The sequence below is a fragment of the Lutjanus erythropterus genome, chromosome 13 (assembly GCF_056507025.1).
Source record: "Lutjanus erythropterus isolate fLutEry1 chromosome 13, fLutEry1.hap2, whole genome shotgun sequence".
Lineage (NCBI taxonomy): Eukaryota > Metazoa > Chordata > Actinopteri > Lutjaniformes > Lutjanidae > Lutjanus > Lutjanus erythropterus.
Window position 1 is genome coordinate 9,556,229 of NC_139329.1, and position 15,626 is coordinate 9,571,854.

The 15,626-nt window shown below is 40.1% G+C and overlaps 1 protein-coding gene across 1 annotated transcript in view; it reads left to right on the forward strand.

The window, feature by feature from the left end:
- Positions 1 to 15,626, forward strand: part of tmtc2b (transmembrane O-mannosyltransferase targeting cadherins 2b) — a 134,318-nt gene that overhangs the window by 86,259 nt on the left and 32,433 nt on the right. The window contains exons 3-7 of the mRNA XM_084734511.1: positions 2,788 to 3,634; positions 6,131 to 6,245; positions 6,760 to 6,845; positions 11,009 to 11,193; positions 13,635 to 13,713. Coding sequence (XP_084590637.1) covers positions 2,788 to 3,634; positions 6,131 to 6,245; positions 6,760 to 6,845; positions 11,009 to 11,193; positions 13,635 to 13,713 — 1,312 coding nt within the window. The remainder of the gene's footprint in view (positions 1 to 2,787; positions 3,635 to 6,130; positions 6,246 to 6,759; positions 6,846 to 11,008; positions 11,194 to 13,634; positions 13,714 to 15,626) is intronic.

A 15,626-nucleotide genomic window follows, 5' to 3' on the forward strand; every position in this document is an offset into this window, starting at 1 on the left:
ATCATCATTATTTATAATGTTGAAGAGATACCTACTGAAGTTAGCATGCTAACCAACTAGCCTGGCCCATCCTGTCTAGTAATACCAGTTTGTGCCTTTTTGGAGTTTGCTACTTTCAGCAGTGGTCTTTGCTGATACATAAACAAAACAAAATTTCAAAATGCCAGATGAAATGTTTCTACACTGAGATTCAGGTTTATGTCTTTTATTGAACTAAGAAGAGCTTGTTCATAAACACACTTCAAACTCACCAAATAGCTTTGTCTTTCCACTGCTCTAAATTGCCAACTCCGGTTTAGTTGAAAATAAAACCGTAATGCATTGAGATAGATGTGAAAATTCTGGCTTTCCGCTGCCCCCCATCCTGATCACTGAGTGGGGAGCTCAGAGCCCTGGCTGGAGCCGCGGTAAATCACCTAGGTACAGTATTCTCTGTCGTCAAACTGGCCTCAGTTAATCTCTGTGTTTGGTCCTGGTCCAACAGGGTTCACTGAGAAGCTGCTGAGCCTGGTTCTGTTGCCTGTGGCGTAAACACAGGCCTCTTGCTACAGGGCTAACTGAGCTGGCAGCAGCTAGTACCTGCTTGGCTAACCATGGCCAAAAATAGGTACAGAAAAGAGTATAATGAGCAGCAGTTAGCAGTTAGTCTGATTATATGCTGCCCCCTATTTGTCTGAATTTACTATCGACAGTTGACCATATCTTATACGTTGCTCCTTTAAGTAAACACTGAACATAAAAACCTGTTGCAGTTGATTGCATTGCAATGTCAGGTGTTCCTGTTGTGTTCACACCCTCTGTTGCACCATGGCAAACATTATAATTAGTTGTTTGCAGATAATTACGTTGATCATTATCATGGTGTTGGCATGGTGTTAAATCTGTGTTTACAGTCTCATTCAGTCTGAATGTGTGACTGCAGCTCTTCACATTAGCCGTGATCACGAGCGGATAACAAAGCTTTCCCCCCCTGCAGTCAGATGTCCCCAGAGGTCCCAGAGGCCTGTCTTGACAAATGCAATCTGTGAATGACAGCGCGGCAGGTGAGGAAATCAATAGTGCGCCCCCAAAGCAGTGGTGGTATGAAGTTCATGGTCACAGATGGGACATTAGCTCCTGAGCCCTTTGGCATGTGGAGACGGAGAAAGATCACATCACATTAAGTTTGAATAATTAAACATCTAAGACTATGATGCCCTGGATATTTAGATTCAGACTGCTGAGACTAATGGCTAATGGTTCAAACCACTGCTGCATAGTTCATGTATTGATAATTAATGTTTTGTTGCATTCTGTGGCCCTGAATTATTTCCCTTTTCTGAGAAATGATTCAAATTGATTCTTCAGGACACAAGTGGGCATAGCAGTTCATGCTCCAGCTGCTGAATTTAGAAAAAGAACTAAATTTGGTTTGGTCTAATTTGGTTTGTTGGTTTTTTGGACATGAGCACAATTAGAAAGGTCAGTTGGTCCCCACACTGGAACATGCTTGCGGGGAAATATGTCCATTCATTCTTCAGTGCTCTGCCAGCGAAGTATTAAACAACCAAACACACTATAAATATTTCATACGCATTTCCACACGGCATTTGGGAAAGTGTTTAATATCAAGTCTGTAATATGATGAATGGACTTCATATAATAGTGCTTGTTTTGATATGTCTGTAGAGGCCATGGAAGAAAAAACTGTGCATGAATAGAAGGTTATTATTTAAGGTCGCTTTCATTTTTAAACAATCAATGAACTGACTCAGTGTGAATAATCTGGATTTAATAAAAGTTAATGTGTTATTTATTTTTCATGGTTGGTTTAACAAGTGGTTTGAAGAGTTTGTTGAAAAAAAAGATCACAGCAGCCAAAACAAAACTTTTTGATGAAACACATATCAAAGCGACTCTACACTCTCAGTGTAAAAAGGATTCCAAAAGGGTTTTTCCTGAAGGGCTGAGGTTCGACCCAAAAGTATGTACTTTTGAAGAACCCTTTTTGAAGAAAGGGTTAGTCAAGAGTTCTTTGTAAGACTAAGGGTCCCTTTAAGAACCTTTTTCATCCAAAGAGTTCTTCAAGAATTGTTGAAATCCTTGAAGAATTCTTTTATTAAGGGGTCTTTGTACCATAATATAAAAGGGTTCTTGGTAGATAAAAGCCATGGAATATGAAAAGATTCTCAGTAGTTCCCCCTGGGTGGATTCTAGATAAAACCCTTGCAATATAAAAAGGGTTCTTATTAGCAGCTTGTTAGCACCCTTGGAAGGTGCAAAGATTCTGGATAGAACCCCCAACCTCTCAGAGGGGCTTCTGGGTGAAACAGTGGTTCTAGGAATAACCTTAATGTTGGGTTCTAAGTAGAACCCTCTTAAAGAATTCCAAGTGAAACTTTTCTAAAAGTTTCCACCAGGGATCTCCTATGAGGACAAGCCAAAGAACCCTCTATGGTTCTAGTTAGCATCTTCGTTTGTAAGAGTGTACTGAATCAAAACTTTCTAAAGTATACTTTAGAAACGTTTCGCTCCAGATGACATTACACAGCTGCACTGTCGTGACCATGTAGTAGTCATTTCATTCTTAGAGTAGAAGTGATTTAAGATCAGGCATCCCTTTGATCAGTTTCCAGTCTGTAGCCTCAGGTCAGAGTAAACTTAAATGTCCAAGACTCATAAATATTCCAACCACCCAGAAAACTACATTTGGCTTTATTTTGCTGTGTATTTTCTCCAACAGTTGTTCCTTTCCTTTCCAGTGGATTGAGGGCTGATCCCCGTTTCTATGTTTTCTTTGTCTTTCAGAGAAAGAACGTCCACCTGCTGCTGAATGTGTTTTTTCTGGCAGCCTGGGGAGCCGTCCTGTTGGCCTGCCGCTTCTACTGGATGGGCAACAAACCCCCCAACTTCTCCAACTCCGACAACCCAGCGGCCGACTCCCCGTCGCTCCTCACCAGGATGCTAACCTTTTTCTACCTGCCCGCCATCAACTTTTGGCTTCTTCTTTGCCCGGACACGCTCAGCTTTGATTGGTCAATGGACGCCCTGCCTTTGATCAGGACCCTCGCTGATTGGAGGAATTTGCATACAGTCGCCTTCTACTCTGGATTGCTCTTGCTGGCTTGGTTCAGCCTGTGGACACACCAGACAGCTAAGGGCAAGGATGCTAATGGCAAAGCGCATCATTACACCAATGGCAGAAATGGGAACAGTAATGGACACAGTTACCAATATAATAATCACGAACATGTGAACAATTCCCACACAGACGCTCACATTGATAGTGCACAAAATGGTACCAAAAAGCACTATGAGAGCAGGACTCCACTGCCCACCACTGAAAATGTCGTGGTGTTCTCTCTAGGCCTGTTGGCGATCCCTTTCCTCCCTGCCACAAACCTGTTTTTCTACGTGGGGTTTGTGATAGCGGAGAGAGTACTGTACATCCCCAGCATGGGCTTTTGCTTGCTGGTGGCGGTGGGGTTGCGGTCGCTGTATGTCCGTCTGCGTCGCAGGTCCTCCAGGGCCATGTTGGTGTACTGCAGCGCTGCCCTGGTCCTGCTTTTTGGTGTCAAAACTGTTTTGAGGAACCGGGACTGGCAGAATGAGGAGATGCTCTACAAGTCAGGGATTTATGTCAATCCTGCTAAAGGTAACGCCCAACTCGGGTGCACGCTCAGTATGCACACAGATGTAACTGCTCTAATATGTGCACACACACGCTTTCATGCACATATTCCCTCACCAAAACCTCCTTCAGCCATCATATTTGGTTGTCTGAACAGTGAGCAAGCTTTGAAGCAAGGTTTTGAAGTTGATAATGTGTGCTGTCTCACTGCTGCCGCCCTGAATAATTCAAAGTAAAGCTGCTTCAAAATGTCGTCTCTTCATCACTCAGCCTTACCGCTGAATATACAAGCACTCAGTTGAACTCACTGTCCCAGAAGTAAAATGAGACTGGTGTGGGTTGTACCACTCAAGGCTAGAAACACTTGCTGTATCTCTTTATCACAGATCTTATACCCAGCATGCAATCTGTTTAATATGCCCTTGCTCATTTGGAAGGGCACCATCAGCAACTCTGATTGGCACCTTTAAAGGCAGATAAAATATTCAGCAGCCTTCACAATCAAGGTCATCAGACACAGATTCCTGTCCAAAGCAAAGTTCTCAGAGCTGCTTAGGAGGGAAGCAGGGCCGGGCACTCGCAAGGCAACAGCGGGACGCGTTGTGTTAGCTAATTTCCCTTTCAGATTCTGCAGCAGAGCTGAGGCATGACAGCTGTTTGTTTTGGCAGGCCATCAGCCCAACACAGCAGCGCCGATGTCCCCGACTCACATTCATTATGGCTACTATGATATTTGAACAGAACCCAGCTTCGAACACAGACGCACTCATTGGATCGATTGAACGGTGAAATGTCAGGATGCACAAAGCTTTCCTCTGAAAGAAACTTCAGGAATTAATCTGTCGAAAAACTGGATGCACTGTCAAATGAAGGGGACTTGGGGCTGTTTTTCTGCTTGTTTATTCTGAATAATCCTCCAGGAGTCCATAGATGTTATGATTTTCAACAACTATATACTGTAAATACATTGCTTAAAGGCACACTGCATATTTTAGCACTATAAACACATGTCAACAAAAGCACTGTGAGCCAGGCCTTTATCTTCTGATTCAATATGAATATAACATGAGATGCAAGAAGACACAGTATCTTTAAACATACTAAAATGTTCATGATAACGTGTTAACTTAATGTGATAACTAGGACTTCTCCCTGAAAGGCAAAGATGCAAATCATCAGTGAGAGACCCCTCAGTGAACTGAGTTTCTTTTTTTTTTCTGTCAGTCAGTGCGCATTACAGTAACAGCATAAAACAGGTAGGAGCTCACAAAAATGCACACAGATAACAATTTCAAAGAAGAGTTACAAATAAGTTAGAAATGCTTATATTAGCTGTCGCACCTATTAATTGAGAAGGTGAAAGGAGTGGTTGGTAATCAAGTTTCAGCTCATGTTTCTTAGCGGCATCATTTTACGCAGATTAATGCACCAGGATGACAGAAATCTTACAAACTGAGTCTCTAAATCACCTCAAACTGTGATGAAAGCAGAGAAGAGTGATATGCTAATGATGCTCGCTTGTTTTCTTTCTGGCCACAACAAGAAGAAAAAAGGCAGGAGCTGCAACTACTAAATTCTGTTTTTTCCCCAGACACTTCTTTTTTTTTGGGGGGGGGGGTTGGCAACCGTAGCTAGCCTAGGGAGACTAACCAGACTCCTTTTGCAAAACTGTATCATCATTTTTAATTAATTTCTAATTCATGGTGTGAGGGAGCATGGAGCATGCAGGGAAGGTTATGGCGGACCACAGCGAGAGAACCTCTACTTTGCGTGGGATTTTATTAATGAACTATAGAAGGACGCACACTGTTACTCTCTCTGACTGTGTGAAAATCTGATGTTTTCCAAACACAGGTGATGAAGAAAGGTTAAAATGCTAGCCCTAATTATAACATAGAATGTTTAATGTTATAATGTGATAACTTATATTGTTTCTTGTTATAATGTGATAAGTTTGTATGTCATAATAACATAAAAAACTTTTCACGTTATAACATGATGTGGTGCTGTATAAAATAACCCTGAAAAACAGATCAGTTATTATGTCACATACCAATCGGCGAAGGCTACTCTTTTACATACAATTATATTTCCTTTTTGTTCTCACTTTGCACAAAATGTACAAAAGCTCTTAGCAACCTTGTTTCACCTGTCAGTTACTGCACTCTGCTATTCAACACTAATGCCATTAGCTGTGCAATAGCACTGTGGTGGTCCTCTTTTCAGTCTCACTGTCATAAGAGTGACTGGTGGGTTTGGCACGAACCCCCCCTGTTGTGTCAGCTCTCTTCACCCATAATGCCTTGCCATACCAGCTGCAGCAGAACAACATTCTCTTTAGAGGTTAAAAAACATTGAACTCAAGCGGCTGTGAATAACAAAAGAAAATCATTACTTGCCACAGAAATGTCCTCTCCCGCTGCTTTAATCTAAGAGCTTTTGATGACTGTGAGAAAGTTGTATTTAAGAAGTTTTCTTTTTATCCTGTTCGATTAACCTTTTTCTTTTGTTACCTGTCAGCATGGGGCAACCTTGGAAACGTCCTGAAGAGCCAGGGCAAGATGGAGGAGGCTGAACAGGCGTACAGAAATGCTCTCTATTACCGCAGCAACATGGCTGACATGCTGTATAACCTGTGAGTTATCATATTTTTGTGTTGTAATTTATCTTTTCTTATCCTTGGTGCTCATTCGTCTTTGATTTCCTTTAGTATGTGTTGATGTCAAAGCTTTTGTACTTGACTCTCTTTGTCTCCGCTCATGGCTGGTTCAGTGACTGAGGAGTGTGTGTGTGTGCACGAACAAATGGGCGAGTTCTCCGTTTACATGCGTGCGTCCATTGATCAGAGCTGTTCTCTCTGAGGAAGTGCCTGTTGTCTTGTATTCCCCAGAGTGCTGTCTGTCTGACAGGGTTATTAATGATGCTGTTTGAGCCTGAGGGGGAAACGCAAAACATCCTCAACCAACACTCAGAGTGTGCTCAAATGTCTGTGGTTTTACTCAGATCTAAATCTTCCTCGTCAGTTTAATCATCTGCTTGTGTTCTTGTCTAATCATAACAGAGGCTTTTTTTAAAGTTTCGACATCTTCTCACAGTTTTTTTTTTTTGTTTTAAACTGCCTGCAATGTCTTCTCTTTTGTCCCTTCCAGTGGTTTGCTACTCCAGGAGAGCAACAAGTTCTCAGAGGCTCTCCACTACTATAAGCTGGCCATTGGAAGCCGGCCAACTCTGGCTTGTAAGTACAGCTCTTCTTTTTTATTGACAGTCTCCAGCTCTTGTGGTTGTGGCTGTGCTGTGTCCAGGCAACAGTGAACACAGGCTGTGGTTATGTGAAGGGAGACGAGGAATAGGTGGCAAAGGGCAGCGGGTATCCAACTGAATTCAACATTCAACACAGCTGTCGGACTGGCTTTCAAAGCCGAGTCGTGTCAACAGATCAAGCAACTGCATGATGTCATTTATTATGAATCCAGGCCATGACGCCCTCATTTCATTTCACCGCTCCTATGTTCAGTACGTCTACTTCTTTCTCTCAGTTTTAGTGCATCTCTCCTATAGGTATAGAAACACACGATTTCATGATTTGACATGTGTCTGCCTGTCCTCCATGTTGGAGAGGTCAAGATCCGCTACTGAAGAATACATGTGCATTGACAGCATACATTTTATATAAAGATGGGTGACATGTCTCCACTTCCTCCGACTGTACAAAACTGAAGCCAAAATATTCTGGATATGGGAGCTGGGATCTTTGGCTGGTGATGTCATTTCGAGTCTGTGTAGTATCAGAGTCAGAGTTGGAGTCGGCACAGTCGTAAGCAGAGCTCGAGCTTGATGTGTACATTGACATTTCAGTTTGAACCATGTCCCATCGGCTACTATAAAGGGGGCGGGGTTTGTGACATATACTGGAGCCAGCCACCAGGGGGCGATGGAGATGTTTCGGCCTCACTTGTCATCCATCTTTATATATTTCAGTGACTGATAGATGCAGATTTGACTGCAAAATCGACTGCAACTCGCTTAATCCTGACCGGATTTTCATGAAAATATTTTTTTTTCATAAACGTGTACTTCTGTGTTACGATTAAATTCAGTTACTTGGGTGATCTAATCAGCTCTATGCCTAAACATCGACCTCCTGAATGGCCACGACTTTCGCTGGGTCATGCAGGGTCTGACCAATGAACAGGCGACATGAAGTGTAAATCAATTAGAACTTCAACTTTTGTGGGTTTCTCCAAAAAGTGTCAGTGTCAAAAGTGAATAAATGAAGATGAAAATTATTAATTTGAGATTTGCAGTGTTTATGACATTGTTTGTAATGGCAACACTGGATAAATTTTCTTCTCTTAATTGGAGTCTGGGGAGCAAAAATAGTCTTGTTTATTTTTATTAATGAATTGATTTAAATATGAAATCTTTATAATATTAACAAGCAACCAGGCAGTTTTATAACTACATAATAGATATAGAAAGCTACAATTTTAGAGAAAGTCACAAAAAGCTGAAATTCTAAATAATTATCTCCACCAGGTGTGTTTGTGTACATGCGTGTGCGAGTTACCCTCAAACCTGAAACTTCTCCGTAGCTAATCTTGCATACTACTTGACTCATCAGCCTTTTTTGTGCACATTTATGACTGCTTGCTGAAGGACCTTGACAAAAACCTTAAAAATGTTTTTTTATGTCTCCAGGCCAGGAACAGCCGTGGCCAGAGGCATTATGGTTTTGGGTCATCCTGTTCTTGTTAACATGCTATTTCAAGAACGCCTTGAGGGAATTTCTTCAAACTTGGCAGAAACGTCTAGTTGGGCTTATTAAAGAACTGATTAGATTTTGGTGGTCAAAGGTTGCTGTAACGTCCATCCCACTCTTGTAAATATAATATATCATGAATGCTTTACATTACATAGTGCATGTATTTATAATCTGTTACAGTTACTGAGAAAAAAACATATATTTAAATTAGTTACTAATAAATATGTTGGTAATTACAAAGAGTTTAAATCTAAATATTCTTCTCAGGTTGCCTAATGAGATCTGCACTCTGCATGAGTGCACTCTTCAAGTCTGCACTTGATGTGGCCACTTCATAGTTTGGATCCTTAATGTCAGTGGGGAAGTTGTGGTTATTCAGAGGGTTAATGTTAATTGGATCATCCTTTTCTGAGGTTTATAACAAACCAAATTCCCAGAAAACTGGTTCACAATTAAGCGAGTTATAGTTGATTTTGTAGAAAAAAACTTCCTCTTTCAATATGGCGACCTCACAGATGCATAGCAGAGACATATAGCAGCGGACAATGAGGTATCTACGTTTCTATATGTGTGGTCTCTCCCTCCTCTTTGCTCATTACTCTTCCACTCACTCCCGTGAGCATTCACCACGATCTTCTTGCTTTTCCTGGAATTAAATTTTCCATACCGTGTCATCTTCAGCAGCTTCACTTCCTGATTAGTACAAATCGCTCGCAATCTTACCTGATCATGCAATAAATTAGCTCCCCATTGTTCAAGGCATCAGTCAATGACAGATAAACAGAGAATCCTAAACGTCTCTTCCTTTCTTCCCCCGGATTAATTATAGACCTAATCAAGATCCCGGTTAGACTAGAAAATTTCCATTCAGCGTGCAATTATTCAATCTGTTATAGCCGATAACAAGGTTAATTAATTACCTTAAGCAGAAGACATGTTGAAGGCAGAATTAGGTTGTGACAGTTAAAGTGTTTTTCAAGGTTACACATTTCTCACTGCCTAATTGTGGGCTAACTAGTGCAAACTGTAGCATTTCTTTATTTAATATGCAGTGCTATCCTGCTCTGTGATAAAGTGCTATTGATTTCTGTCACATTTTCTGCACACGGAAAATCAGTTTAGAAGGCTGATGAAACTGGATAAAACTTTCTTTTGTCTATCTGTGGTTTTTCTTATCTGTTCCGCTTTCAGTCCAGGTCCATGCAGTGGAAAAACGTCTAGATATTGACCCACGAATGCAACACAACGCAGGACAGATAAGGCGATGAGGTGTAAGGATGTGGCGTAACATAATGTGAGCTTTTGAGATAACGAATTTCAAGGACAGCAGAGGATGAAGATAACATGTTTGATTCTCAGCCGCCCCGTTTGCCTTGATTATACATCAACACCCTATAGAAGAGCCTTCCAGATTGATCTGCTTTGTTCACTTAATTTATCCAAACAGCCTTGCTTGATAGGGAGTTGTTTAGAGAGGGAGGTCCACAGAGACTAATTACTCTCTGGCTGCATATTGATCATTAGATGCTGTCTTTTACTGCTTAAGAAAAAGTTTAGCAAGTATCCAAAGTACCCCACAGGATGCACGCAACTGTTAAGCATACAGCAAAGCATAAATACAGTCAACAGTGTTGTTATATTTAATCTAGAAATTGTTATAACTCACCTTTTCAGCATCTATGTGGCTTCATGTCAGTGAAAGACACTTATGTCAAGGAAAATCACCATTGTGGGAAGATGGTTGTACATAGATGTGACAGAAGAGGCTATTTTCTTTTAGGGAGATCTCAAAGAATCCAAGCTCTGTTCTGCCAGGAGAGCAAATCCCCTTTAATAAACACATACAGAAAGATTGACACAGTGGTGAATGGGCGCTGATGATCACTCCTTCATCTCTCCCTGCTCAGTTCCACAAATCCACAGTCTCTGGTATTTTGGTGTGTTGTTATAAGCTAATGTTTCATATGTTTTCAGGGGCTGCAACTAACTTATTTTAATAGTTGTTATTCAGTTGATTATTTTCTTGATAAATGGTTATTTGTTTTAAAATGTTTTAACATGCCAATCAGCTTTTCCCAAAGCCTAAAATAATGTCCTCAAATGTCCTGTTCTACTCATAATCCAGAGATATAGTTTGTTGTCATACAGGAATCACGAAAAAACACATTTAAGAAGCTGAAATCAAAAAACACCATAGAAACCGATTAATTGATTAATCATTGCAGCTCTAATATTTTTGTTTGATTTGTATGCCAGATAAAAAAAATTGTATGCAAGTTATGTTAATGTTATGGTAGATTTATAACAGACTGGAGCTTCTTATGCATAATGAGGTTAGTCACAAACTAATGTTGTATGTTAGCTAAACTCAAGCTAACTCTCAGCATGTTCGCTAGTGTGATTATTTTTTGATGATCATGTTTGTTGTGAAATATTTTTGCAAAAGTTACTGACAGCCATGAAATGCAGTTTTATATAAAGGCTTGGTTGTAGCCTGCCGATTCAATGAATTTTAATTATTTCAATTATTAATCCGTGGAGGTGAAGGAAAAAGCTTCTCCAATCAACTGATACAAGCTGAACTTGAGTGTCCTGCCTGAACTAACACTAATTAACATGTTTTGGTTTCTTCCCAGCGGCCTACTTGAACACCGGCATCATCCTGATGAATCAGGGTCGCCTAGATGAGGCCAAGCGCACCTTCCTGACCTGTGCTGATATCCCAGACGAGAACCTGAAGGACCCCCACGCCCACAAGAGCTCCGTCACCAGCTGCTTGTACAACCTGGGCAAGCTGCTCCATGAGCAGGGGCACCAGGAGGTAAAGATCCAGACTGCAGAAACATATTTCATATTTTTCTTAGAAAATGCTCAGAGATACACGTATGTTCCAAAATATTTTAGCGTCATGGGCGTTAACATTGAATTCACATAACTCCCGTAATGTATTTTAACTTAAAAGCACCAGTTTACCATAATGGTTATTTTATGAATGAACTTATGTACATATTTTTGTTGATAATGCTATTGAATGTGATAAGAAAGCCAATATGTTATTTGTCAATGATATACCCATATACCCAACACATTAACACACATAAAATGCAGTATGTCAACATGATATTCCTTCATATATTGCTGTTTTATTTCTGAAATGTTTTTTGACCCCAAAATATGAGATATAAAACATGGAGTTTAAATTCACATCTGGATCTTATCCATGGTCAGAGGTCGAAACAGTTGACAAACACAACTCACAAACAACTTATAATTAAAGGTAGAATCAGTAGGACTGGTGAGAACTGTTCACACCACAAAAATAGTTTATTGTTAAGTCTCATTCCTAGGACATCAAATACTGAGATTTTGGGTTGGTAAAACATGCCAAAAACAGCAAAATGATAAGAAATACAGGCACATGGCAGGTCTCTGCAGATACAACCACCACCACCACACTTCTACTCAGTTGTAAGTGACAATAGAGATTATGTCTATACAGATTTTGCATATTACACTGTGAAAAAAATCATTTTAAGACAGCGTACTGCAGTAGATTTTTGTGCCTTGAGCCTAACTCAAACTCTTAAGTTTCAAAATAAACTTTAAAAGGTTTTGCCAACCTATAATCTTTTGTTGAGATTATTTACTTTTCTTCTTTAGATGAACTTGTGTTAAAAAAAAAACAAAAAATGTGAGCTGTGAACCTGCTTTATTTGATTTTGGTGCCTGAAAATGAAAATATTATAATCGTAATTCACTTTCACTTCAGTGAATTTCCTATTTATCTAAACAAGAAAAGTAAATTATCGCATCGAAAGAATATTAGTTAGTAAAACTTTTTCAGAACTAAATAATTTGAGTTAGGCTCAAAACTCAGAAATCTATTGCAGTATGTTGCCTTGAAATTTTGAGTTTTCTCAACTTGGCACAGCACTCTCTCTTCAGCAGTTAAGGTCACCATGGCAATGATGTTGACACTGTCTCCATGAATGATTTTGAGTTACACTGTATTTTCAATTTCACTGACAATTTATTGATTAATAGAAAAAAAATGCTACACATCGGGACCTCGGCCCATACTTTGAGGGGCAGAGTAATGCAGCCCACTGTTCTTCCATATGTTTTCAGTCATAGTTAGTGATGTTTTTTTACTGGACTGCATCATATTCATACCATGTTGAGTGTTTCTGTTATTCTGCTTTTGTACGAAAACATTATAACCACCACTCAATATAATGTAGTCCAGTATACCACCATTAACTATGACCTCAGTAACAAACTGTATTTACACATTTCCAACAATGTCAACACCAATGAACATTATAAATGTTCTAAAGGGAGACTTTGTGTCAAAGCTCATGTATTGAATTGCAATAGATTTTTCAGGTGCATAATACAGTGGCCATACAGTGAGTGTACTTTGGCTCATATTTATATGTATTTTGCAGCATACCTGTGAACATACTCCTCTAGCAAACAGCCTGATCGCTAACCAGGGAGTTCAACGAGTGCTTCTTTACATAAAATACATGCTGGAAAATGTAGAACCGCAGTGAATTGAGATAAAACGCAGACACTTGCCTAAGGAGCTTTTGGGGGACACTGAGAAAATGCTCGGTTTTATATGGACGTGTTCCAAAATTGCCTGTGTCATAGGGGACGCGTTGTTTTGTGCAGATAATCTTCAGGCAGTTTCTCACAAATTCACTCTCTTTCGTGCCCCTGAAGACCTCCAGTGCTGGCTAAAGTAACTGGTTTTTCCAATGCTGAACATTTATATTGTACACAAGCACTGATGCTGCTGATTCAATCAGGACTGAAGCAGTAGTACTGCAGATTCAATAAAGCCTTTTATAAATTGTTGGCATGCTGGAGAAAGAGAGCAGCCCCACTTCCTCCGACCTCTAACCGCAACATTTCCTTCAGCAATAAAGTAGTTCCAGCTCCCTCTACCATTTAAACTCTGAGGTGAAGCGCTGTACCTCCACTCTATACATACCACAGTCAATATGTGACACCGCTCTAGTCGTCTTAACAGCCGTGACAATGAGGATAGACCCTTTCTGCTCGACTCTGTATGAACCAGCCTCCTGGCGACCCCCAATTCCACGCTGTGTATTCACAGTGTCGGGGCCCCGGCTGCAGGGGAGGAATGACTAGTTACTCCAGCTCCAGTTTCTGTGGCGGGGTCTCTTCGCTCGCTAATGCAAACATCCCCCACCTTTTTTTTAGATTTTTTTTTTTTATTTGTCTCATTCACAGGAGGCCCTCACAGTGTTTAAAGAAGCAATACAGAAAATGCCAAGACAATTTGCACCACAGAGCCTCTACAACATGATGGGTAAGAGCTGCTTTTGTTTCAAGTTCTAAAGCATAAAATTTGTTAAAAATTTAAACACACAGTGGAACTGAAAGGTTACCTGCTATTTTTGGAGTATTTTAGGACAATTAATGGCTATACGTGTTAAATATTTGTGCTGCTTTGTTGTTTTGACTTAAAATAAACGTGTGTTTCATCTGGACAGGCAGTGTTCAGTAAGCACAAGGGATTTCTAAGTGCAAGTAAAGCTTTTACACTGGACATCTGTTGAGTCTTGGCTTACCATTACCTTAAAAAAAAGCAAACTCCTCTATTGGCAATAGAAAAGTAGTCAGTCGCCTATTTTTAGTGGGTTTACCCACATTTAAACAATCTGCATACACGCTTATTTTGGTGTAAAAATGGTGCAAAACCACTGCTTACAGCCCCGTCAGCTGTTTCACACTTCCATGTGGGATAACACCAAGTGTGGAGCATGGATATCCCAGATGTTTTGGAATTTTCCCCAAAAACACAGGTTAAAATCACTCATATTAGATTATATACCATTAGAATAAATTTATTTTCAACATGTTAAAAATGTGCAGAGAAGTGGAGGTCAAACATTTGTCATACCTCTAGCATTATGGGAATTCAGAGGATGTTAACCCTTGGCTCAGATTTCCAGTTGTGTTTAGGTTAAGCCAGGGCTAAGATGTGCTGCAAAAAGTTTTAAGAAGCGCTAGAATAAAGTAGATTGTCAAAAAATGTGTAAATCAGTTGTTGCATTTACATGGACCCTAATATTCCACAAATAATCAGAAGCCCAATCAGAATAAAAGTGCCTCATGTAAACACCTCAATCCTGAAAGATTGGTCCAATCCAGCTGTATCAACAGGAATTTTCAATCAGGCTGAGAGGGCTGGTGTGAACTTCCATAATCTGTTCGACAGGAAAGTAATAACCATATAAATGCTTATTTTGATTATTACTTTCTGGTGGGAATAAATCTATTTTTTCTGTGGACGTCGGGCCCACGTGGGTTTAGGTGATGTGTCACAAATGAGTTTCCAGGATGGACAAAAACAAACGGAACTGGTCAGAAGCAGATGCATCTTTTCTGGTAGAAACCTTAAAAGATTTAAAGATGCTGAGATTGTTCCCAGGATACGATGTGGGTCAATCTTGAAAACTACACTTCTTTTTTTTCTTTCTCTACTGGCTGTTGGCAACATGGATGTACCAAGGAGAGGTGGATACAGAGTTAAAGGCAGGCCTCTGTTCATTTCTATGAGAGCTACTCAGTGACCCACAGAGCAAGTGTAATAGAGACTTCCTTCAGCTGAGCAGCTAACTTCCAGTTTAGCTCAATTGAATGTGGATAAAATGATTCAATTGTTCAGCTTATCGAGACCCTCTAAACGTTCTCAGACCGGATAAGAAAATTCTGATATTGAAACGAATCATTTCGTGGGGGTTGTGACACTCAAAAAAACTTATACGTCATTTTACAGGTGCTTCTTTCACAATGTAAGTCTATGGGGGAAAAGTCTTTTTTGGCTGCAGTGCATCCCTTGACATTGTCATTACACAGTTTGGCCGCTATGTCAAATTGTCGTCAGTGCCCAGCGCTCTTCCTGGGAGCTTGGTTGGTAAACCAGAAACAACTTCTTCTATTATATTTCCTACAGATTAGAAGTGAGCGGAACCACTTTGTGCTTGTCAAAAAAGTTAGATTCTGATTAATCCTTTGGGGCATGTTAATGCACATGCTTTTATCACATCACTTTATTTAGCATCCATGTACACAGTCAAAATTTCTAGTCTGAAAGATTGAAGAAATGTTGTCCGTAAACAACCTGTCAGATTGACATCAAGCAAACATGTTTACGCTCATGTTTGAGACCTGTTCTGACCAGACAGTTGTAAGGTTTATGATATCATGTTAATTAGA